Below are 24,573 nucleotides of genomic sequence, written 5' to 3'. Positions count from 1 at the left end.
CTTTGTTTTGTTTTTTAAGTTGGCCACACCCTGTGGCTTAGGGTAGATACAATCTTTGACAGAGTATGAGACAAGACTTCATGTGTCTCTGGGCTAAAAAACACGTTTTCAGGTCTGCCACTCCTGTGAGAGAGTTCCATCAGGAGAAGACCTGTACTCCCTGTAGCCACATTACATTCCTCCTCCCCTCAGCAGTCAGCACTGTGTGGCACTTCTGGAGCTGTCAGTCAAGTTCTTGAGGTTCACCTTAAGATGATGAGTTCCACTCAGGTGTATTGAGATGACTCCTAAGGCAGGTTCAACAGGCAGCAGGTTTTTCCCATATTCCCAATAGAGAAGTGGTTGTTAGCAAAGGACCCTGCATTTGCGGAAGCTCCAGGCTATGGCTCAGGGCCCCTTGCCTCCTCCTTCCCTTCCTCACTAGTTTCCCCAGCCTCAGGATTTCTTGGGCCTGATAACAGTGGCTTCCTCTAAGGATCTCAGAAGCATCTGTGATGTCCACGGGAGAGTGAGTCTCTGGGCTCTAGACCCCACTCTTCCGTGAAGTATCCTTCACGGAAGGGGTGCCAGTCTTGGAGTGTGAGTATGCAGGTGTGCTTACCATCTGCTGTTAAGTGACCAGTGGAGGCCCTATTGGAAAGTAACTATTGCCCAGTTACCCCCAGCAACTGCACCTAGCCCCTTACCACCACCCCTCATCAGAATTTTACCTGTTCTACTCTAAAATTCTGTGCATGTCTCTTGTCTTTACCTGGGCAGCACTTCCTTAGGCCTGTCTGCCCCCCTCCTTCTCACTGCAGCCTAGGTTTTCTCTGCTCCCAGTGTGGGATGGGAGCCAGTGGGTGGCGGCGGCGGTAGCGGGGAGGAGACCCCTTGCATGCTCTTTGCCAGTGCTCACTCCTGGGTAGGCTGTCTCCTGTGGACTTCCATTTGCTTCTCCAGTGCAGGATGTGTCAGAAAATTGTTTAGCTGTTTTCAGTTTGAGGAGATACCCCTTAAAGAAGGGCTGTTCATGACAATTCTTGTTGCATTTTGTTTTTCATTGTTTTTTAAACCTTGAAATGAAAATAGCTTTGTTCCTTTATTTTTTTTTTTTTTCCAACTAAAAGTGATTGTTGAGGCATCTGGGGGGGCTCAGTGGGTTTAGCATCTGACTCTTGATATCAACTCAGGTTTTTGTTTTTTGTTTTTAATTTTTATTTATTTATGATAGTCACACAGAGCGAGAGGCAGACGGAGAAGCAGGCTCCATGCACCGGGAGCCCGACGTGGGATTCGATCCCGGGTCTCCAGGATTACGCCCCAGGCCAAAGGCAGGCGCTAAACCACTGCGCCACCCGGGGTTCCCTCAACTCAGTCTTGATCTCAGGGTCATGAGTTCAGGCCCTGCCTTGGGCTTCATGCCAGGTGTGGAGCCTACTTAAAAAATAATAATGAAGGGATCCCTGGGTGGCGCAGCGGTTTGGCGCCTACCTTTGGCCCAGGGCGCGATCCTGGAGACCTGGGATCGAGTCCCGCGTCGGGCTCCCGGTGCATGGAGCCTGCTTCTCCCTCTGCCTGTGTCTCTGCCTCTCTCTCTCTCTCTGTGACTATCATAAATAAATAAATAATTAAAAAAAATAAAAAAAAAATAATAATGAAATAAAAGTGATTATTGTCTGTTTAAAACTAATAAAAACAATTAGAAAACAATGAAAAGGAAAATATCTCAGGAGTTTATGCAGCTGGGGTGCCTGGGTGGCTTAGTCGTTTGGGTGTCTGCCTTCAGCCCAGGTCGTGATCTCAGGGTCCTGGGATCAAGTCCCCATCATGGGGCAGGGGGTGGGGCGAAGTCTGCTTCTCCCTTTTCCTTTGTCCCTCCATCCCATTTGTGTATATGCTCTTTTTCTCAAATAAAATCTAAAAAAAAAAAAAAAAAAAAAAAAAAAAAAAAAAAAAAAAGTTTATGTACCCATAACTAATGTGTTACTCATTATAGCTTCTTATTGAAATTTAAGACTGAGATCCGTAAAACTTCCTGAAATTTTATGTAAAGGTTTGTGACTGTGTGCATTTTTCTGGGAAAAGGTCCTTAGCTTTCCTCAAGTTCTCCAAAGGTCATCCCAAACCCTGGGTTTCTGGTAGCTCTTGTGTTTTTATTCTCTTGCTCCTTACCCTTAGTATATGAACAAATCAAAGCCATCACTGGAGTCTACAGGTGTGTATTAAGGGACCCCACATTGCTGCTAAAATCCAGCTTTTCCTGGAGTGTCCATTATGCCTAAAGATTTGGGAGAAGATGAATGTTGAGATAAATCTGTGTTATGCAGTAGAATATAACATTAGCATGACAAAAGAATTCCATACTGTTTGGGGGGGTGATGGCTACCCCTTGTGGGGCTAAGTATCAGTGTGCTGCTGTTGGGAGTAGCTTCTTGGGAACTGCAGCCATGTTTCACTGTTTTTCTCACTCCTCTTGACAGTCGTCCCTTCTTGAAACTCTTCCCTGGTTCAGGGAAATGACACAACCTCCTGCTGCTCTGCCTGCCTTTCTGGCCATTCCTCCACAGGTTGGTCTTTCACACTAGTCTTTGAATATTTGTAGTCTTGAATGTAGTAGTGTCTAGGACCCCCTTTTCACTCTGCCTTTTCCGCCTGGACAACCTCATGGACTTTACTAGTTTGATGGTATGGGATGCTGACTCCTGATTGTGGCCGGCCGTGGTCCCTCCTGGCCACCTTCCTTGAATGTCCCATTGGCCCCTCAGATTTTGTGTGTCCACAATGGAGTCTTTGATCTCTCTCTCCTCCCTCTCCTAAGCCCCTTGTTCTTCTGTTGCTGAAACCAGAAACCTCAGAGCTTTTCAGGACTTCCCGCCTGTGTACCCCATGTTCAGGGAGCCTCTTGGGTCTGCTTCTGAAACATCTCCTGAATCATCCCCTCCTTGTCAACCCATGTGTGTGTGCCTTCATCATCTTAACCTGGGCTACTGTAGTATACTCATCTCATCTCCTTTCCCTGCCTTTCATCTTGCTTATTACCCCCCCAAATTTTTTTTTAATTTTTTTTTAATTTATTTATGATAGAGAGAGAGAGAGAGGCAGAGACATAGGCAGAGGGAGAAGCAGGCTCCATGCACCGGGAGCCCGACGTGGGATTCGATCCCGGGTCTCCAGGATCGCGCCCTGGGCCAAAGGCAGGCGCCACACCGCTGCGCCACCAGGGATGCGCCACCCAGGGATCCCCTACCCCCCAAAATTTTTACACACTTGCCAGAATGTGATAATGTTGCTCCTGGAAGTAAAGTCCTTTACCTCCCCTTTACAGGGGACACCACTTCTGTGCCCTATGAGGCCCTGGAGGATAAGGCTCCTGCCATCTCAAAGACTCTCTTCCAGTAGCCATATCAGGCATGTGTTACGTAGTTTCACATCTCTATCTTATTATTCTTCCTTCTGCCTAGAATATCTCCTCCCTACCCCACCCCTATTCCTGGCCTGCATAGGCCTATTCTCCCTTAAGACCCTTAGTCACCACCTCCTGTGTCTGTGACCCTCTTCCCAACCTCACCTCCCAGTGAGATGAGGCATTTCTTCTGGGTCGCACGCCAGGATTCAGGCTTTAGAGCCCCTGTCTAGGCTTGTATCATGGCTTCTTGTTCCCTGGCCATATGACATTAGACAGATGACTTGACTCTGCTCTGCTTGTTTCCTCACTTCTGAATGGAGAGAATTTGTTTTAGAGATTACTGATATAAATATTGAAAAGAGTCAATAAGTGTTACTTTTAATATCATTATCATCATCACTGTCACCTTGCATTTCATTTACATGGTTGTCTGTCATTCTCCCCCTGGACTATAATGCCTTTGAGAGTATGGAACACATCTTACTCGTCTCTGTAGTCCCAGCACCTAGCATTGAATCTGACACATAGTTCTCAGCCAGAAAACACTTGGGTAGGCAGGTGGGTGAATGTGTGACTCATTAATGAATGAGTCTCCAGTGCAGATTACATGCTCTGTTGGCTAGTGATGTTGAGCATCTTTTCATGTGCTTATTCCCCATTTGTATACATGGGGTTTTGTGGTTTTGTTTTGTTTTGTTTTGGAAGGTGGGGGGCAGAGGGAGGGGAAGAAAGAGAATCTTAAGCAGCCTCCATACCTAGCATAGAGCCTGCCATGAGGCTCAGTCTCACAACCCTCAGATGGAGACCTGAGCTGAAATCAAGAGTTGGAGGCTTAACCAACTAAGCCACTCAGGTGCCCCTGTATATATGTTTTTGAAGAAATTCCTTTTTAAATCCTTTGTCCATTTTCAAATTGGAATATTTGTCTTTTCCTTGTTTAGTTCTTAGAGTTCTTTATATATTCTAAGTACTAGTCCCTTACCAGATATATTATTTGCAATATGTTCTCCCATTCTCTGGGATTTTTCACCTGATTGTGCCCGTTTTAAGCTAAAAACAGAAGATTTTAGTTTTGAAGTCTAGTTTATCTGTTCTGTTGCCTGTGCTTTTGGTGTCATGTCCAAGAAATCATTGCCTAATTCAAGGTTATGAAGGTTTACCCTTATGTTCTAAGAGGGTAGAATTTTAGCTCTTACATTTAGGTCTTTGATCCATGTTTGAGATAATTTTTGCATACAGTGTGAGGTAAGGGTTCAACGAAATTCTTTTTTTTTTTTTTCCAACTTCATTCTTTTTGCATGTCCCTGCACCATTTGTTGGAAAAACTATTCTTTCCCACTACTAAGTTGTCTTAACACACTTGTTGAAAATCACTTGGTCATTGAAAATTGGCCATAAATATTATAAGGGTTTATTTCTGGATTCTCAGTTCCATTGATCAGTATGTCCTTATGTCAGTACCACATGGTCTTGTTTATTGTAGCTTTGTTGTAAGCTTTGAGATCAGAAAGTACTAAGCCTCCAACTTGTTCTTCATTTTCAAGATCTTTGTGGCCTTTTCCAGGTCTCTGTCATTTCCACATGAATTTCGGGATTGGCTTGTTGATTTCTACAGAAAACCAGCTGGGACTTTGATAGGGATTGCATTGAATTTATCGGTCAGTTTGGGGAGTATTGCCATCCTGACAATTTTTTTTTCAGTCCATGAACATGGGATGTCTTTTCATTGATTTAGGTTACTGCAAGTAATTTTAATCCTAGTGTTTTAGAGATCCTTCATCAAAGAGGTTCTGCCCATGAATATTCAGGAGAAGAGTATCTGATGGATAGGAAGCACTCCGTAAATATTTGTGGAATGAATGAAAGAACTGCAGTAATAGTGTTCCCTTAAAGGAAGATACTTAGGAGTAGCTGGTGGAGAAGAGATACTGGTTTCGGGGTTGGGCGGGGGAGCACATGTGGACTGTAGATTTCCTGAACAGGTGGAGCTGGGCTGATCTAATCAACAAGTAGCCTTGGGATTGAAAAGGCTGGTTTGTAAGTGAAAGTCAGTGGATGTCATCATTCCCTTTTGCTGAGAAGAATAGTTAGTGCTGAAATTAACAAAGACTCATTCTGGGTTACTTGAACAAATAGAGGCGAAGATAGGATAGAGTGGAATTTAGAATTGGGTTTTGAGGGGATCCCTGGGTGGCTCAGCGGTTTGGCGCCTGCCTTCAGCTCAGGGCGTGATCATGGAGACCTGGGATCGAGTCCCACGTTGGGCTCCTTGCATGGAGCCTGCTTCTCCCTCTGCCTGTGTCTCTGCCTCTCTCTCTCTGCGTGTCTCTCATGAATAAATAAATAAAAAATCTTAAAAAAAAAAAGAATTGGGTTTTGAACCTTTAGATATCATGCAGAAGAGATTAGGACAGAAGCTTCATGCCAGAATGATAGGGCTTTGGCTTGTTTACCTTAATAGAGACCCTCCAGTGTCTTTCTCACCTGTTGATTTTTCTGGGTGATCTGTCTTAGGATCCTGCATTTCCAGTGTTGCTCAGTTGACTTCTGACAAGCCTGCTGGTGCCCACTTCCCACAAAAGCTGGCCATGAGGCTGCAGGCAGCAGTGGCTTCTCTAGCTTGACTTGGCAGCCAGCTAGAGAGGGCCTGAATCAAGGTCTTCAGAAACAGGGCTTTCTCACACCTCTTCCAGGATGTTGTCTGTCATTTGCTCTGTCATATTCCAGGATGTCTAAGCTGCCATTGGGATCCAGGAGGGAAAAGTGCTTCTCTGGGTGGGAATATGCTTTAGAAAGCACTGGAAGGTAGGCTTGTTTCATAGTTGCACATGTGCTCTGGGACATTGCCTGGATCGCCCCAGTGTTTTACTTCAGAGAGACAGTGTCCTCGTGGCCAGTAACAACAGAGGTACCCAGTGGCTATTTATACCTGACGTTCCTGAGTGGGAGGAGAGTCGTGTTTAGACTCTAGGAATTTTTTGCAGTCCTTCACCAAAGCAGCTAGTCCTTAGACTCTCCTGCTCTGGGAGTGGGGGTGTGGGTCAGAGTTTGAGCCCCTCATCCGTGGCTTGTCCTTGGAGGCTGGACTGCACTGCCCTCTCTGTACCAGACTTAAGGCTTAGAATCCTCCAGGTCTTTGCCAGTTTGAGGGATTGGAGGAGTGAGTTGCTTCTAGGACCTGTGCTCTCTACAGGGGTGGAATTGGATTCGTGAGCTGTGAAAAGAGGGAAAAGCCTTCTTGGTTTCCATTTCGCTGAAAGTGAATGTGCTTCTCTGTGCCTCTTTCCGGCACCTGTCCAGCTATGGGCACGAACCGTGGACGCACTCCAGGGGTGTGTGCTCCCGTCCTGTGGACTCCCACCCTGCTGCGCTTGCTCATCTGCTCTGGGTTATGGTGTTCAAGACACTTTTTGGGTGTGTGCTCATCCTCTGCTGGCTCTGTTATCTAGGGCAAGTCACTTAACGTCCAGTCTCTTCATCTGAGAAATGATGGCTCTCACAGGGTTAATGTTGGGAAAATAAGGTCCTATTATATATGGAATGGTCATAGTTGTAGGCAGTCAGTGAATATCCACCGTCGTTGCTGTCAGCCTCCTCATCGGCTGCTTCCACCTGGCACATTTGCTGCACTTCGGTCAGCTGCTTAGTGTTCAGGCCCGTGGCCCCTACGTACCATTCTCAACTCCAAAGGCTCTGAAAACTACTTTTTTTTTTTTTTTACGCTACTCATCTGGCAGCAGTACCTGACATGAATGGATGCATGTAATTTATCCCACTTCCGATGTTAAGGACTGCTAAGCTCCTCCTATGTGTGACAAGAGGTGCCCCAGATCTCACTGGGGGGCAGCATAAGGACTGGTGGGAGGAGCTGTGAGACCTTCACTGCTGGAAGAGAGTGGCTTGCGTGGGAGCTATCCCTTTGCCGACGCAGCTGGTGCTGTACAGACCAACCTATGGGCCTCCCTGGGAACAAGGCCACTGGCCAGGCCACCCTACAGCTGAGGATGGCCCTGAGTGTGGAGTGGCTCTGTGGGAGAAGTGGGATCGGGGTAGGGTCTTGAGGACCGACAGGCCACTGGAGCCAGGTCTCCTGTCTCCCTTTCCTCTGGAATTCAGAGCTAGTTGAATGGGATAAAGGTCCAGGGTAGCAGTGCTTCCTGAGGTGAGCACTTCAGATGCTTTGCAGTTCCTTTGAGTGTTGGCAGGCTGCTAGGAAAATAAATTGAGGGAAGGATCCACCTAGGTGTCAATACCAAAGGGGGGTGGTGGTATGGAGTGTGAGATTTTCAGCTCTCTGCAGGGACCACTGCACTGCAGAAGAAATGGTTAATGGCGAGGCTTTATTCACAGGTGGGCTATGTTTCTTCCTGGTGTGGTTCTGTGATCTCGATAACCCCTGTGATGTTGGGGGGAGGGGTCTCTGGAGGGAGGACCCTTTGCACTGTTGTGATACATAGTCCCCACACTTCTGGGCCCTCGAGCTGAGAAGAGGAGGGGATTTTGTTAGGGATCCAAGTGTGGGAAGCAAGTAAAAGGCTGGGACTGGACTTGAGATTAATTGGCTGCAAAGGGTCTATAAGCATTAGATGCCAATTTGATCAGATAGTTTTGGGGTAAGGAGTGTGTCTCCCTCATCAATGAACCATTTTTCAGCAAACTCCTGTTACTTGGAAAGATGCTTCAGGCAGCACACTACCACCCTGGTCCCTCCCACTGCTGGTCCCTATACACTGGAGACCTCAGCAGACAGTGTCCTCCAGCAACTGGCCTGGGAGCTCCCCCACAGATCCTGGTTTGCAAGGGGCTCTGAGGCTGCTGGCCCAGAGAGCAGGACCTGTGGCTGGCTGGTTTGGTTTTGTGTTTTGCACTGCCCTTGCGTTCATCTTCCTTTTCTCTGCTTTCTTCTGAGTCACAGGGAGAGAAGCATTTGGAGCCCATTTAGAGAACTCAGAAGTCAAGCCTCCTTAGGGTGACTGTCTCATTCTGCCAGGGTTTGTTTGGTTTATTGAGCACATCCTATGTGCCAGGTCATCCTGTTAGAGGACAGCGGTGACAAGATAGTCTTGATATCTGCCTTCCTGAGCTCTCGGTCTCAAAGTGAAGGCTCCTGAGAAATACTGCCCGTGGGAGGTGCCCCACCAAACACAGGCCAGGGAGGGCTGTCAGAAGACTGGGGCCTGCAAATTGAATAGGTCTTAGCCAACTGGAGTAGGAAAGGAGTTTGTGTTCCTGGCAGAGGGGACAGAGTCTTCCATGTGGCAGTGTATGGCCTCTCCAGGGAAATAGAACCTGGCTGGAGGCAGGCAGGGGCCTGTGCTGAGACGTGGTGGCCGTGGAAGGGTCTTGAACCAGGACGTGCTCTCAGAAGCAGGGTGTCCTCTGTTCACTTGCTGGGGCTGCCATGATGAAGTACCCAAAACTGGGGCGCTTAAAACAACAGAAACTTATTCTCTCACAGTTCTGAAGGCCAGAAGTCTGAAATCAAGGTGCTGACAGGATTGTGCTCTCTCTGAAGACTCTAGGGGAGGATCATGCCTTGTCTCTTCCAGCCTCTGGTGACTACCAGCTTCCTTGGCTTAAGGACACTCCAGTCACATGGCCATCTCCTTCCTGTACCTCCACACTTACTCTCTCTGTGCCTGTGTCCAAATTTCCCCTTTCGTGAGGACACCAGTCCTATTGGATTAGGGCCCACCCTAATGACTTTAATTGGATCACCTCTGTAAAAGCCCTGTTTTTAAATAAAGTCGCCGTCTGAGGTCCTGGGGTTGGGACCTGAACAGATCAGCTCTGGACACCCCACATTGGGGGTCTGGCCAGGCCTGTGGCCCATCTCACCCGTCCTGTGTGCTCTCCTGCAGAACCGGGCGGTAGGTCGGCCCAAGGGGAAGCTGGGCCCAGCCTCTGCCGTGAAGTTGGCCGCCAACCGGACAACGGCGGGAGCTCGCCGGCGCCGGACGCGATGCCGCAAGTGCGAGGCCTGCCTGCGGACCGAGTGTGGAGAGTGCCACTTCTGCAAGGACATGAAGAAGTTCGGGGGCCCCGGGCGGATGAAGCAGAGCTGCATCATGCGACAGTGCATCGCGGTGAGTGTGGTGGGCATGAACTCTCCAGAGATGCCTCTGGGGGCAGAGTAGGGGCGGCCACACTGCCTTCCTCTGGGAGCACCCTGGCCCTCTCTGAAGCCAGACCCCACCTCCCTGGCTTGTCTTTCTGCTTGTTAGTCTGTCTAGTCTCTCCCTTAAAGAGAATGTTCCAGATGCAGAATCCCTTAAGTGATGCTCTCTTGTGGAGAGAAAGGGTACTGTGACCAGTGCTGTTTCAGATTTCACATAGCAGGATGTGGGGGCATACTTACTGCACCAGGCTCCTTTTTCTTCATAGGCTGTTGGGGTTACAACTCCTTCCCTCCCTGGATGACTGAGTACTTTGAAGTCTCTGCCATTAAAGATGTCAGCCTGTCCTGTCTGTGACCCCATTGCCAGCATTTACGGTCCAGTTCATGATGGTTCTAGGCCCTCCCTTCCTTCCTGTCCTGCTTTCAAAGTCAGAGGTCCTGGTGGAAGGTCAGTGCCCCTCCTGAGGGGGCTGCCCCAGATGAAGAGGATTGATTTATGGTGCTTAGGAGCTAGGCTACTAGAGAGCTCGGCCAGCCCCTTGGCTATCTCACTGCCCCAGCCCCGCTCCAAGACAGGGCCAGTGCACACAGGCTCTGGCAACTGGGCACAGCCCCAGGTTCAGTCCGTGCGTCTGTCCAACACACACATTGCCTTTCTGCAGGGTGCTGCTCCCAGGCCCCGAGGTCCTCCCTGTGGGAACAGTGATCTCTGCTCCTGTGGGAAAGCAGGCTGGGCAGGAGGGACAGGATTCCTGGGTGAGCTCCTCCGAAGGCTCAGCCTGGCACGGGGCACATCTTTCTCTTTGGGTGCTTTTGCTCCTCTGAGCCCAGGGTCACTTTCCCCTTCTTCCTCTGCACGTACTATGTGAGTTTTTGTTTTAGTTTAGTGGTTTTTGGTTTTTGATTTTTTTATTATGGTCAAAAACACAACAGAATTTTAACCATTTTCAAATGTCCAGTGCAGAGTGCAGTCATATTACATATACCCCCATTGTTGTGCAAGCTGATCTCTGGAGCCTTTTCATCTTGCCAAATGGAAACCCTATCTCCATCGAACAACCCCGTTTTCTCTCCCTCAGCCCCTGGCAACCACCTTTCTACTTTCTGGGGTGGCTGCTTTAGATACCTCATAGAAGTGGTGTTTCTCCTGTGACTGGCTTATTTCACTGAGCATAACCTTCTCAAGGTTCATCTGTATTGTAGCAGGGATCAGGATTTCCTTTTTTTTTTTTTTTTTAATTAGTAAACTCTGTGCCCAACATGGGGCTTAAACTCATGATCCCAAGATAAGGAGTTGCATACTCTACCAACTGACCCAGCCAGGATTTCCTTCTTTTGAAGACTGATAAGGGGCACCTGGCTCAGCGGGTTAAGCGCCTGTTTTCAGCTCAGGTCATGATCTCAGGGTCTTGGGATGGAGCCGTGCATTGGGGGCAGGCTCAGCAGGTGGCCTGTTTCTCCATCTGCCCTTCACACCCTGCTCATATGCTTGCTCCAGTCTTTCTCAAATAAATAAAATCTTTTTTTTTTAAGATTTTATTTATTTATTCATGAGAGACACAGAGAGAGGCAGAGACACAGGCAGAGACAGAAGCAGGGTCCATGCAGGGAGCCCAATGTGGGACTTGATCCCAGGATCACAACCCTCGCTAGCTGAAGGCAGATGCTCAACCATTGAGCCACCCAGGCATCCTTCAAATAAATAAAATCTTAAAAAAAAAAAATGAATGAATAATATTCCACCGTTTGCATGTGGTACATTTTCTTTACCTGTTCCTCTTTTGATGGACATTAGTTGCTTCCACCTCTTGGCTTTATGAATAATGATGCTGTGAACATGGGGCGGGGGGTGGTGGTGATGCCCAGCATCTCTTTGAGATCCTGTTTTGAATTATTTTGGATATATACCCAGAAGTAGAATTGCTGGATCATACGGTACCTCTACCTTTTAAAAGATTTTATTTATTTGTTTGAGAGGGATAGAGATCATATGTGTATATGCGCACATGAGTATGGGAAGAGGAGAGAATCTCAAGCAGGCTCTGTGGCAAACTTGGAACCCATTGTCTAGGGGCTTGACCTTATGACTCTGAGATCATGACCTGAGCTGAAATCAAGAGTCAGGTGCTTACCTAACCCTAACCCAACTGAGCCACCCTGGTGCCCCAGTAGCTCTATTTTTAATTGTTTTGGGGATCGCCATACTGTTTTCCATAGAGGTTGCTCCACCTTAAATTCCCACCAGCAGTACACAAGGGTTCCATTTTCTCTACATCCCGCCAATACTTGTGATTTACTGGTTTTTTTTGATGGTGGTTACCCGAAAGGATGTGAGGTGTTACTTTGATGTGGTTTTCATCTGCACTTGCCTGATGATTGCTGATGGTGAGCATCATTCAAATGTTTGCTGGCCATGGCTTCTTTGGAGAAATATCTGTTTAAGTCCTTTGCCCATTTTTAATTTGGGTTGTTTGTGTTTTTGTTGAGTTGGAGTTCTTCATGTGTTCCACATATTAGACCCTCATCACATACACAGTTTCTAAATATTTGCTTCCATTCCATAGGCTGTCTTTTCACTCTGTGGATTGCTTCCTCTGCTGTACAGTTTTTGTTTCATTGCTTGTGTTTTTGTTACTTGTATCCAGGTCATTTCAGTGAGTTTCAGGAAATTTGGGAGTCCTCTTGAAATGTTGTCTCTAAACATGCCTCTATCTATCTATCTATCTATATCTATATCTATATATATATATATATATTTTTTTTTTTTCCTGGAGTGAGGGTCCACGTGACCCACTGCATTCTGTCAGGATTTGAGAGGTTGTCTATAGGGACTGTTGGTCTTGAGAACAGTGTCACCTAAAAGCTGGCATAGGGCCGTGACCCAGCGCTGTCTCTTGCTCTTCAGCCTTGCTCTGCCCCTGCCCATGTTCTAGGCCCAGCTGTGGGACCTGTCTCTGCTATCACCTGTGCTTTGCAGCTCTGGTGCCTAGTTCAATGCCTGCCACAGTGTGACTGTTGATTGAAGAAAACCTCACTTTTGCGTGTCTTTTTCCAACCTGATGGGGTTTCTGGAACTTATAGTCAGTGTAGACTTGGCCTGACCCTCAGCATCCTTCTTAACTCTTCTAACCCTTCCACTTTGTTGTGGCTCTTCCTGCCATGGTTTACCCACCTCTGGCACATGCAAGCCACCTCTCTTCCCTTTCCAGGCCCTTCTGTCTTGATGTCCCACAGTCGATCTCTCCCCATGATCAGCCTTCCCTTTGCTCCTCTTTGAAAAGCTCCATCCCTTCACACTGTCCAGCTCTGTCTCCCTGCTGGCTTGGGCCTGGGTTCCCCTCCTGAGTCTATGCAGTGGCTTTGCCTGTGGTTCTGCCTGCCGATTTCAGAGTCCGTCCCCTACCCTGGCCCACTCCATCATAGATCATCTTCTGGCCACCAGGTGTTCCCCACCCAGTACCCCCAGCTCTGGGCTTCCTGTGCTTCTCTGCCCCAGGTGCTCCCCATTGCTGAATTCCTCTGGCTCTTGCTTCTGTGTCCCTTTCCACTTGGGTTGAGATCCTTTTTCCTTTTCCTGCTCCCTACTTCTCTCTGCCTGTAGAAGCCCAAATACCCTCTCCTGGGAGTCCTCCAGAAATCAGCGACTTGCTGTTTCCCATGGCACTTGGCACATGACTTTTCCATGTCTTCCTAGGATGTCAGCATGTTCTGCCTCCAAAACAGCTCGAGGGAGCAGCTGCCTTCCTCGTTACTGTTGCCCCCCTTTGGTTGCTTGCTTCAGGCTTTAGCCGATGTTTATTAAGTATTTGTTGAACAAATGATGGCTCTTTTGCCTTGAGTATTCTATTTATTTGAACTCAAATATTTGAGCCATTTTATAGACTTTTCACTTATTAGTGGAGCATATATCTTATTTGAAGCTCTTCTAATTCAGTGTAAAAAAAAAAAAAAGTATGTTTCTCTGGATTCCAGGTACTGAGGTGTGTATAAGGGGAAGAGTGTCCACAAGGTGTTTATAGTCTAATTCATCAGTTCTCAAACATGGTCCTGAGAACTCCTGAAAATTATGAGTACCCGGAAGAGCTTTGTTTATATGGGTTATTTATTTTTATTACTGTATTCAAAATTAAAATGGGGAAGTTTAAAAAATACTTTGAATTCATTTGAAAAAATAAACCCACTACATGTTAACAAAAATAACATTTTTATGAGAAATAACTACATCTTCCAAAATAAAAATGATTAGGAAGAATGCATTGTTTTATATTTTTGTGAATCTCTTCTTTTATGTGGGTTCATTAGACAAGACCTGCGTTTTCATTTATGTGTGTGTCTGCATTCTGTCGCAATACCTTGTTTTGGAAGAACTATGTGAGGAAACTGGCTTCACACAGATCTGTAGTTGGAAAAGGGAGAGAGGATTTTCATAGTCTTTTCAGGTAGTGGTGGATATCTCTGATACTCTGCTGGTACTCAACAGGTGACAGTTTCTTAAAGGTTAGTTGCAATGTGGAATCTGAAACTGTATCAATGAACTTTTCATAGTGTTACATTAAAATTCATTAGTCTTTCTTGCCCCAGGAAAAGTTTATTTGCTCATGCATGATGTTACAACATCACGCATTGGTTATTTGAAAAATACTGGCTCACTGAGTTATACAGATTTTCCAAATATGGGCACACAGTGTTATACAATGTAAAAAAAAAAGGGGGGGGGTTAATAACCACATTTGTTAACACTACTACCACCAGTCTCCTGAGAGCTAAGTCTTTAAGGAAGCTGTCCAGTTCATGGTGGCTAATATAAGTTTTCCAAAATTCTAATTTCTGTTTTAAATTTTGAAATTTATCATTTATAACAAATGCTTTACATTCGTTTTTCTGGAAGTGACTGGCTCATTTCATTTCGATCTTTGAGAAATCTACCAATACTCTTTTTTTTTTTCTTTTTAATCAGTTATTCTGTCAAGTAGAATGATGTTCTATGGAGAAAATAACCAAGTCAGATCACAGCTTAGTCACGAGTGCCTTTCCTTTAGATAACCATCGTCCTTTGGTATGCAGCAATAGTGCTTTATGTGTACTTCCTATTTTGTCATACAGAACATTCAAAGGATACGTACTAAATAAAAAAATTTTAAAATTAAAAGGTTATATACTCTAAGGCCAAAGTTTTAATAAAATTAGTTTTTTTCTGCTTTGCCAAAGACCTTCCTTGGTGTAACCTGGTGATCTTTGTCACAAATGTGTGGCAGTGACAAACTCTGTGCTGCCCTGACCAGTGCCAGCAGTTGTACTCACCAGAGCAAATGTCAACATAGTTGGAAAAGGCAGATAACATCTTAGTGTTCCTCTGACTGTGCTTTTGACCCCGCAGACCTCCCTATAAAGGTGGTAGGGCCTGTGCTGTGATAGCGCTGGTGACGCGCAGCCTTGTTTCCCCACCCCCACCCCATGGGTCTTTGCTCCTGTGTGATGCTGCCTGTGGCCTCCATGGTTCCAGGGCATTGCCTGGCATCGCTCACTCCTGGGCCTCCTGGCTGTATTTTTCTCCATATCCCCTGTCACAACATACACCGTTGTTCATTTGTCTGCCTCCCTCCACTAAACTGTAAGCTCAGGATGGCAGAGACTTTTTTTTTCTTTTTTAAAGATTTTATTTATTCATGAGAGACACACACAGAGAAAGGCAGAGATACAGGCCGAGGGAGAAACAGACTCCATGCAGGGAGCCTGACGTGGGACTTGATCCTAGGTCTCTAGGATCACACCCTGGACTGAAGCCAGTGCTAAACCGCTGAGCTACCCGGGCTGCCTGACTTTTTTTTTTTTTTTTTTTTTTAGATTTTATTTATTCATGAGAGACACACACACACAGAGAGAGAGACAGAGACAGAGACATAGGCAGAGGGAGAAGCAGGCTCCCTGTGGGGAGCTTCATGTAGGACTCGATCCCAGGACCCCAGGATCATGACCTGAGCTAAAGGCAGATGCTCAACCACTGAGCCACCCAGGTGCCCCAGAACGGTAGAGACTTCTTTGTCTCGTTCGGTGCTGTTCCCAGCACTTAGTATCTGGCATGGAGGTGGTAGCCAGATCACTATTTGAATGAATGAGTAGATGAACGATGGGCGGGGCTTGGGCTGGCTGGCTGCTGACTCCTGGCCTGTGACCTGCTCCCCACGGGGCCTGCCCCCTGCTGACTTGGTTGTGCTCTGTCCGGCTCTTCAGCCAGTGCTGCCCCATACCGCCGTATGCCTGGTGTGTGGCGAGGCAGGGAAGGAAGACACAGTGGAAGAGGAAGAAGGAAAGTTTAACCTCATGCTCATGGAGTGCTCCATCTGCAATGAAATCATCCACCCTGGATGCCTTAAGGTGAGCAGTCCCGGGGGGGTGGGGGGGGGGGCTCTGGCCATGTTGCTCAGCTCCCCCACTGAGGGCCTCTGGTGGTGCTGATGTCAGGGGGCTGTGAACTCCCTTCCCCAGAGGACCTCTGAGTCTGTAGGGTGCTGAGGACAAGAAGGGTCTGGAGCAGCTCAGCCCTCCCCTACCCATGTCTTGAAGGGAAAGAACACGTACCCACCAACTTCCCAGCACCTCAGCCACAGACTGGAGGGAGAGACCAGTTGGTTGTGTTGCTTGCCGGCATCCTGGGTTGGGGCTTTTGGGAGAACAAGGCCTGGCCAGAGGAGGACAGGTCCTGTAACAACAGGTTGTTGCGTTAGTGTTGCCGGGTGCCAAGAACCTGCTCCTTTGGTGTGCCCAGGGCAGGGCTGGCTTCTTGTGTGGACTGCCGTGCTGTTCCTGCCTGTCTTAGGCAACAGGTTCTACCTCTGAAAGGAAGAGACTGCTCTGGGCTGTCCCCAGAGAGTGTCCTCATACCTGGCACCTCCCCATCAGCGCAGGTGTCAGCCTGTGTGTATCTGTGTTTAAGCAAGATCAAAGTTGGCCTGCCCCAGATGTTACCTCCACCCTGAAATGACTCTATTCCTCGGTGGCGGTAGTGGGGGGTTTGTCCTGAGGCTCATCGTCCTGTACACACCTCCCACTCTGAAGGGAGCACTATGATTTTTTTTCCCCTGCCTTTGGAAGTCAAACCTTCATGTTTTAGTTGCCTGGTTATTTCGTCTCCCGGATCAGAAGCTTTGTGAGGGCAGGGACAGCCCCTCGGAATTGCTCCCACTTAGCACCCAGTATGGTGCTACTAATGATTGAACAAAGGATGGGGTCCTTTCTGCCCTGAGCCAGCTGCTTTACCCAGGTTATCTCACTGAATTGTTGCAGAATGGTGGTGAGACAGGTATGTTGCACTTCACGATCTAGGGCACTGGCCCATGGAGATGGGGTGATTTGCCTGTGATCCCTGTGCAAAGGTGGATTTGGGACAAAGTTAGGATGTGACCCCTGGCCAGAATCCACAGCCCATCCATCTTGACCATCTCTTGTTTCCTCTTGGTCAACAATGGGACAAATGACATTTGGGAGGGGGTGTTGATGTTCCTGGCAGATGTGGCATCCTCTGCCCCCTCCCCACTTGCTGACTGGCGTGTGTCCTTTGCAGATTAAGGAGTCAGAGGGCGTGGTCAATGATGAGCTTCCAAACTGCTGGGAGTGTCCAAAGTGTAACCACGCAGGCAAGACCGGGAAAGTGAGTGCCGGGCTCCAAGTCCCAGGGGTCAGCCTGGGAGGGGTGGACCTTGGCCTTGCCAGATGCAGCCTGTCCCTGCCCTGTCGAACGGTGGGGTGTTGCGGGTTCCCGGAGTGGGGCACGTTCAAAGATATACAGTTCGTTTGTTCCTTCTCTCTTTTTGGCCTACAAGCAAAAGCGTGGCCCTGGCTTTAAGTATGCCTCCAACCTGCCCGGCTCCCTGCTCAAGGAACAGAAGATGAACCGGGACAATAAGGAAGGACAGGAGCCCGCCAAGCGGCGGAGTGAGTGTGAGGAGGCGCCTCGGCGCAGGTCCGACGAGCACCCCAAGAAGGTGCCCCCCGATGGCATCCTGCGCCGAAAGTCGGACGACGTGCACTTGAGGAGGAAGCGGAAATACGAGAAGCCCCAAGAGCTGAGCGGGCGCAAGCGAGTACGGACTTGGGGGAGCGGGCAGTGTGGGTGGCCTTGGCTGGTCCTGGGGGCGGGAGCACGGGCAGAGGCGGGCACGGGCAGCGAGGACCACTCAGGGTCCTGGCCACTGGCTGCCCTGGGCAGGTCACATAAGTCCTGAGAGCCCAGCCCAAGAGAGCCCAGCGAGTCACTCCTCTTCCCACTCCTTTAGGCCTCGACGCTTCAAACGTCCCCCGGTTCCTCCTCTCACCTCTCGCCGAGGCCCCCTCTAGGCAGCAGCCTCAGTCCCTGGTGGAGATCCAGTCTCACTTACTTCCAGCAGCAGGTGCTCCCACGTTGCCCCGCCCTTCTGAGGCCCTGGGGACTTGCGAGTCCCGGGCTGCCCCCGCCTCCCCACCCCTCCCCGGCCCTCCAGCCCGTTGCCGCAGCCATTCCAAGGCATCTGTGCGCTGCAGCTCCCCAGACCCCAGTCCCAGATCACCGGCTCGTGGTTCTGGCGTGGAGCCTGGGAAGCTGAAGCTGCCACGGGGAAGGCCTGTGGATCTGGGAACCTCGGAGGATCCTGGCCGCTCCGCTCCGCCCACCGGCCCTTCTGGCTTCTGCCACGAGGTGGCGCCTGGTGGTCTCCGCTGGGAACCCGCAGGCCCTGCTTCCAGGACTGGCTCCCAGAGCCCAGTCGGACCCCAGGGCTCAGGGTCTGCCCGAGGGTGGGAGGTCAGTTGGGTGGGAACAGTTCGACCACACTCTTTTCCTTCCAACTTCTCTCTTAAAAGCCGCAGTCAGAGCCCACCGTCTTCTAGTACGGGGGAGATGGGATTCATGGGAAAGGTGATCCTCCATCCCCTACTCTAGAGACTGTGGATTCGTGGTGGGGTTGAGGATAGAGGGGACCAAATCCTGTGAACCCTGGGAACAAGCTCTGCATGCTTTTTTTCCTGTGACAGCTAAAACCTGGCAAAGAAGATAAGCTTTTCAGGAAAAAGGTACCATCTTCCATTCTCCTGTCTGCCCCTCCCCCCATGCCTGTTCCTGGGTTCCAGGGTGGAGGGGCATGGGTGGGTGCAGCCCTGAGCCTAGGGGCTTAGCTGCCCTCACTTCCCCTTCTCCCTCAGCGGCGGTCCTGGAAGAATACCGAGGACCGGATGGCTCTGGCCAATAAGCCTCTCCGGCGCTTCAAGCAGGAGCCGGAGGATGACCTGCCCGAGGCACCCCCCAAGGCCCGGGAGAGCGACCACTCGCGCTCCAGCTCCCCTACAGCTGGGCCCAGCACAGAGGGGGCAGAGGGCCCCGAGGAGAAGAAAAAGGTAAAGATACGTAGGAAAAGGCGGCTTCCCACCAAGGAGCTGAGCAAGGAGCTGAGCAAGGAGCTGAACCAAGAGATCCAGAAGACGGAGAACAGCCTGGCCAACGAGAACCACCAGCCCATCAAGTCAGAGCCCGAGAGTGAGAGCGAAGAGCCCAAGCGGCCCCTGGGCCTCTGTGAGCGCCCCCACCGCTTCAGCAAGGGGCTCACCGGCACCCCCCGGGAGCTGCGGCACCAGCTGGGGCCTGGCTTGCGCAGCCCACCCCGTGTCATCTCCCGGCCCCCTCCCTCCGTGTCCCCACCCAAGTGCATCCAGATGGAGCGACACGTGATTCGGCCACCCCCCATCAGCCCCCCGCCTGACTCGCTGCCCCTGGATGATGGGGCGGCCCACGTCATGCACAGGGAGGTGTGGATGGCCGTCTTCAGCTACCTCAGCCACCAAGACTTGTGTGTCTGCATGCGGGTCTGCAGGACCTGGAACCGCTGGTGAGGGGCACTGGCTCAGCTTGGATGGGGGAGGCAGCGAGGGACTGGCCTGGTGTCGGGCTCCAGGCTAAGGCTTAGACTAGGCCAGGAATGGCACGTGTGTGGTATGTGTCCCCACTTCAGTCACTCATGATGACCTTTCTTTCCTTTGAAGCTCAGTCCCGCTTAACACTTCTTCTCATAGAGTTCCAGGTGGCTACAGCAATCTGGTCACACTGGTCTTGTCAGAAGAAGTGAACCCTGTTTGATGGCCTGATTCGGCCCTTGGAAGATGAGCTCTAAGGACCAGGTGGATTCCTTGTCCTTACAGAAGTGGCCAGGTTTTAAAAGCAAGGGTTCTGGCTACTGAGCTTACCTTCAGCTGTGATATTTCCTAGCTTTCTGGCTTCTGCCAGGTTATTGCCTCTATAAAAGGGCAAGACATGATGTCTGCCTGGGGCGTCGTTGTGAGAAGTGGCGTGTAGGGGGTGTAGTAAAGCCCCCGTAAATACTTAATGGAGAGCAGGTACTGGCATCTTCCGTGGGCGCCTGCAGCAGAGCAAAGGTGCCCAGGTGTGGGCAGGATAAGAGTTGAGCGGAGAAGGATCGAGGGTGGAGTCGGGGAGGAGTTGCCACAGCCATGCAGGGGGCTCCCTGCATGAGACCCACATCTGATGACGCCCCTTGTGTTGGGCCTGGCCCGCAGGTGCTGCGATAAGCGGTTATGGACCTGCATCGATCTGAACCACTGCAAGTCCATCACACCCTTGATGCTGAGCGGCATCATCCGGCGGCAGCCAGTCTCCCTGGACCTCAGCTGGACCAATATCTCCAAGAAACAGCTGAGCTGGCTCATCAACCGGTTGCCTGGTGAGCACTAGGCCAGGGACCCCGGAGGTGCAGTGGTGGGAGCCAGGAAGCATCTCCTGACCTGCCACCCTCCCCCGTCCCCCAGGGCTTCGAGACTTGGTGCTGTCGGGCTGCTCGTGGATTGCGGTCTCAGCTCTCTGTAGCTCTAGCTGTCCGTTACTCCGGACCCTGGATGTCCAGTGGGTAGAAGGACTAAAGGACGCCCAGATGCGGGATCTCCTGTCCCCACCCACAGATAACAGGCCAGGTGAGTGGCCAGGCCCAGGGCGTGCCCCAGGGGGGTCAACATAGAGCTGTGTGACTGGGCCATGCCATTGGACCTGGTTTTCACCACAGGCCCTATCTGGTGCATGTGGTCGCGAGCCTTCTCTGGTCTTAGCCCTTTTCCAGAGGATGTGGAGACTATCTCAGCTGATGTGTTCTTGGTCACCTCCAGGCTTAGAAGGGATGCATGAAAGCAGAGGCTTCTTTGTATACCCAGCAGTCTTCTGTGGGGTCTTTGCATGTGCCTGTTGCTTCTCTGTTCATTTGTTCTTCATTGGCTTCAAGCCTCCACAAACATGGAGAGCAGGCAGTTGTAGCTGGGCATGGGTTCACAAGAGGGAGCCTTCCTTCCGATGGTTGTGGGGGTGCTTGCTCACTGCCTGTAGCTTACATGGTGATCCAGAGGTGCTGTGCTGTCTCTGTTCCAACTGGCTGAGTACTGCTGGATAGAATGTGGGCTGTGTTTCTAAATGTTCAGATTTTTCCAGAATCCAGAAGTGTGAGATTTGATGTGAAATCTTTGGATGTTTAAATGTATGAACTTATTTGGGGGAAACACTCAGTGGTCAAATGAAACTCATGTGTGATATGTGTAGCTGGTGTGACCAGATCTCTCCGGTCAGGCCAACATGCCACCTCTCTTCTTCCTGTCCCCTTAGGTCAGATGGACAATCGGAGCAAGCTCCGGAACATTGTGGAGCTTCGTCTAGCAGGCCTGGACATCACGGACGCCTCCCTGCGGCTCATCATACGCCACATGCCCCTGCTCTCCAAGCTCCACCTTAGTTACTGTAATCATGTTACTGACCAGTCCATCAACCTGCTCACCGCTGTGGGCACCACCACCCGAGACTCCTTAACCGAAATCAACCTATCAGGTCAGTCAGGGGCACCCACCCGGGGTGTACCCAGCAGAGTCTGCCAGGGACCCCAGGGGACATTTGTGGGAAAATGATCTGTGTGCCTGCTATTGGGGCAGATGTGCACCCATAAACAAGACAGACACCCGGCCTAGGCTAAAGGAGAAACAGTAAACACAGCAGTTGCTGGATCGGCAAGAATAGCTGTCCCCAAATGGTGTTGGTAGCAGCAAGAGCACAGAGACATGGTTCCTGACCCAAAACCCAGGCTTGAGGAACTTCTCCCAGGTGGTGCAGACATGCTGGCTGGTACAGAGGAGACGGGAGCAGGGCAGCGGGCACTGAGGCCAGGCAGGCTGGCACTGATGAGATAGCTTGGTTTCTTCTGCTGGTGTGCACCCTGATATCGGGGTCTGGTGGAGGAGAGAAAAGCCTCCAGCTGGTGCCACTGAGGGTCTGCGCCTGCAGGATCCTCACTCTGCTTGCAGATGGTGCTGGAGTTGGTTTGCAGGGCCCCAGGGTGTGACTTGTGGCGAGGTGGGCCGAGAGCGCGGCCCGGCTCAGCCAGTCCTGGTCTCACTGCTTAGGACATCAGATGGGGTCCATCAGGTTTACATGGGACCTGAAAATAACCACTTTTTTCCTCTAGAAATTAGCAAGTAATAAAGGACCCCTTCACTTCACGCTTGGTAGATAAACACCTTCCAGTCAGCTGTGCCACATTTGGGGAGGAATGGGGGGTTTGGGGGGTTGAGAGAATTCTCTACTCAAGCCATTCCTCTTTCTGGGGGAGTTTTGGTGGCAGGGGTCATCCCACCAGGGGAGGCAGAGGAAAGCGAGCCATCCTGGGCCAAGGGTCCCAGCTCAAGCCTCCCCTCGTGGGCTTGTCTGACGCTGGAGTTGCCCTGTGAGGGGCCCAGATGGGCCTGAGTGTTGTGGTGACTGTTCCCTGCAAGCAACCCTGTATGTGCTGCAGCAGTCCTGGCACATCCTCCTCCTGCAGTGCCGTCCACGACATGCTTCCCCGGGTGGAAACTGCTTTTGCATCTGCTTTTCCATGGTCATCCTTTCGTCTTCGTACGTAGAAATCTCTGCAGTCCTGTTAAGACCTCTGCCGTACAGGAAGGCAAACCTCTATAACCCAGTCTCTTTTATTCATCTCTTTTTTAAAAGTTTTCCCTTGCCATCAGTATAACTAGTTAATGTAAAAATAAGTCTGTGGCACAAAATAGGCGACAGTTGACATGCTTCAGGATCCATGAACTTGAAGGATCTGGTCTAGTGACAAAATGAAGTCACAATTGTCTAGCTCTTGTTATTCAGGCTGAATTTTACCATAGAACATTTATTTGGTGCTCAAGGCACCCTTCTCTTCCCCCAATTCTCACCAACACCCCCCACACAACCACCTTAAAATCTTCTGGTGTCGCCTCTGTACTTCCACACAGCAAGCCTCTGTTGCTATTTCTTGATTTTCTTTTTCCCCTTGGGCATTCTGTATTTATTAGCTTGCTGTGGACTAGAGGATTACTACTCTTACGTCTTCTCCCCCTAGTTGTTTTTTTGTTTTGTTTTTAAGATTTTATTTACTTGACAGCACAAGCAGGGGCTGTGGCATGCAGAGGGAGAAGCTGAGCAGGGAGCCCAATGCAGACAGAGCTCAATCCCAGGACCCTGAGATCATGACATAAAGGCAGACAACCAACTGAGCCCCCCAGGCACCCCTCCCCCCTTATCTTTTCAATTCATAGTCAAGTCTACTGTCCACTGTTGAGCTAAATAGTGTATTATATTTCCCTTATTGCACACCTTTTTTTTTTCCTGGAATTAATAATAATTGCCTCTTTTTTGTTTAGTCTCTAAGGAGATTCTGCAACAGACTTGAATACTGTTCTATCCCCACACAAACCCCTCTGGCCCGACAAGTTTTTGTAGGAGCCCTCCATTTTGGCCAGCCTTCCTCCCAGACAGCAGTTTCCACTACCATCCAAGAAATCTTCTTGGTGTGTGTCTTGTGTAGGGTCCCCACTGTCCTTGATCTCACATTCTTTTCTTGCCTCTCTGATTTCACAGAGGACATTTAGACTTTGTCCAAAAACTTTTCCTTCGCATTTAATTGAGAGCTTAACTGGCTCTGGGAACCATGTTGTTTCAGAAAGTGGGAGGTGTTGCTCCTTTTTCTTTGCCTTCTAGTCCAATCGGAACCATTTGATTCTTCATCTTTCAGTGAATATTTTCTCTAATCGGAAGTTTGTTAGGACATTTTCTTTGTTTCTAGTTTTCTCTAATTTTTGATGAGCCTTGGTTTGAATCTTTTTTTTCCACCCACATTCATATGAGCCCTTTCAGTCTAGAAACAAATGTCCTGGGGGATCCTTGGGTGGCTCAGCAGTTTGGCACCTGCCTTCGGCCTGGGGTGTGGTTCTGGGGTCCCAGGACTGAGTCCCACATTGGCTCCCTGCGTGGGGCCTGCTTCTCCCTCTGTCTGTGTTTCTGCCTCTTGCTCTGAGTCTCTCATGAATAAATAAAAATAAAATCTTGAAAAAGAAACAAATGTCCTTTAGCTCTGGGAAATTTCCTTGAATTATTTCTTAATTTCCTTTTTTTCTGTTTTGTATTTACTAGTGCTCCTTTTTTTTTTTCTTTTTTCCTCCTGTTTTCCACCTTTGTGTCATCTTTTGTCTCACTTTTCTGGGAGTTTTCTTCCACCTTGCCACACAATTCATACAGTGGTATTGTTTTGTTTTGTTTAGATTCATCTAGAGCAAGTAGGGGGAGCAGCAGAGGGAGAGGGACAAGCAGACTCCTCCCCACTGAGCATTTAAATTAAATCCTGGAATGTTCAAAGATTTTTGACAAGGTGCCACAACCATGTAGTGGGTAAAACATATTAACTCAAAATTATTTAGACCTAAACATCGGAGCTAAAACTATAAAACTCTTAGAAGGAAATGGGAAAGTCTTTATGACTTTGAATTTGTGTTTTTTTTTTTTTTTAATTTTTAAGATTTTATTTATTAGACACAGAGAAGCGAGAGAACACAAGCAGGGGAAGCAGAAGGCAGAGGGAGAGGGAAAGGTAGACTCCTGTGCAGGAGTCTGATGTGGGGCTTGATCCAGGACCCTGGGACCATGACCTGAGCCAAAGATAGATGCTCACCCAACTCAGAAGCACCCCCCCCTTTTTTAAAAGATTTATTCATGAGAGAGAGAGAGAGGCGAGACACAGGCAGAGGGAGA

At 49.4% G+C, this 24,573-nt stretch overlaps 1 protein-coding gene across 5 annotated transcripts in view; it reads left to right on the top strand.

The window, feature by feature from the left end:
* KDM2B (lysine demethylase 2B) overlaps positions 1-24,573 on the top strand; it is a 120,065-nt gene that overhangs the window by 92,885 nt on the left and 2,607 nt on the right. For 4 of the 5 annotated variants that reach the window (XM_055323416.1, XM_055323418.1, XM_055323420.1 and 1 more), the window contains 10 exons: positions 9,250-9,474; positions 15,738-15,881; positions 17,068-17,154; positions 17,327-17,587; positions 17,780-17,893; positions 18,513-18,551; positions 18,681-19,360; positions 20,046-20,209; positions 20,295-20,456; positions 21,133-21,351. In XM_055323416.1, coding sequence (XP_055179391.1) covers positions 9,250-9,474; positions 15,738-15,881; positions 17,068-17,154; positions 17,327-17,587; positions 17,780-17,893; positions 18,513-18,551; positions 18,681-19,360; positions 20,046-20,209; positions 20,295-20,456; positions 21,133-21,351 — 2,095 coding nt within the window. The remainder of the gene's footprint in view (positions 1-9,249; positions 9,475-15,737; positions 15,882-17,067; positions 17,155-17,326; positions 17,588-17,779; positions 17,894-18,512; positions 18,552-18,680; positions 19,361-20,045; positions 20,210-20,294; positions 20,457-21,132; positions 21,352-24,573) is intronic. The other variant, XM_055323419.1, reaches the window with a different exon arrangement.

This window comes from Nyctereutes procyonoides, unplaced genomic scaffold, assembly GCF_905146905.1.
Source record: "Nyctereutes procyonoides isolate TBG_1078 unplaced genomic scaffold, NYPRO_anot_genome, whole genome shotgun sequence".
In the NCBI taxonomy this organism is placed as follows: Eukaryota; Metazoa; Chordata; class Mammalia; order Carnivora; family Canidae; genus Nyctereutes; species Nyctereutes procyonoides.
This window is presented reverse-complemented; position numbering and strand designations above follow the sequence as displayed.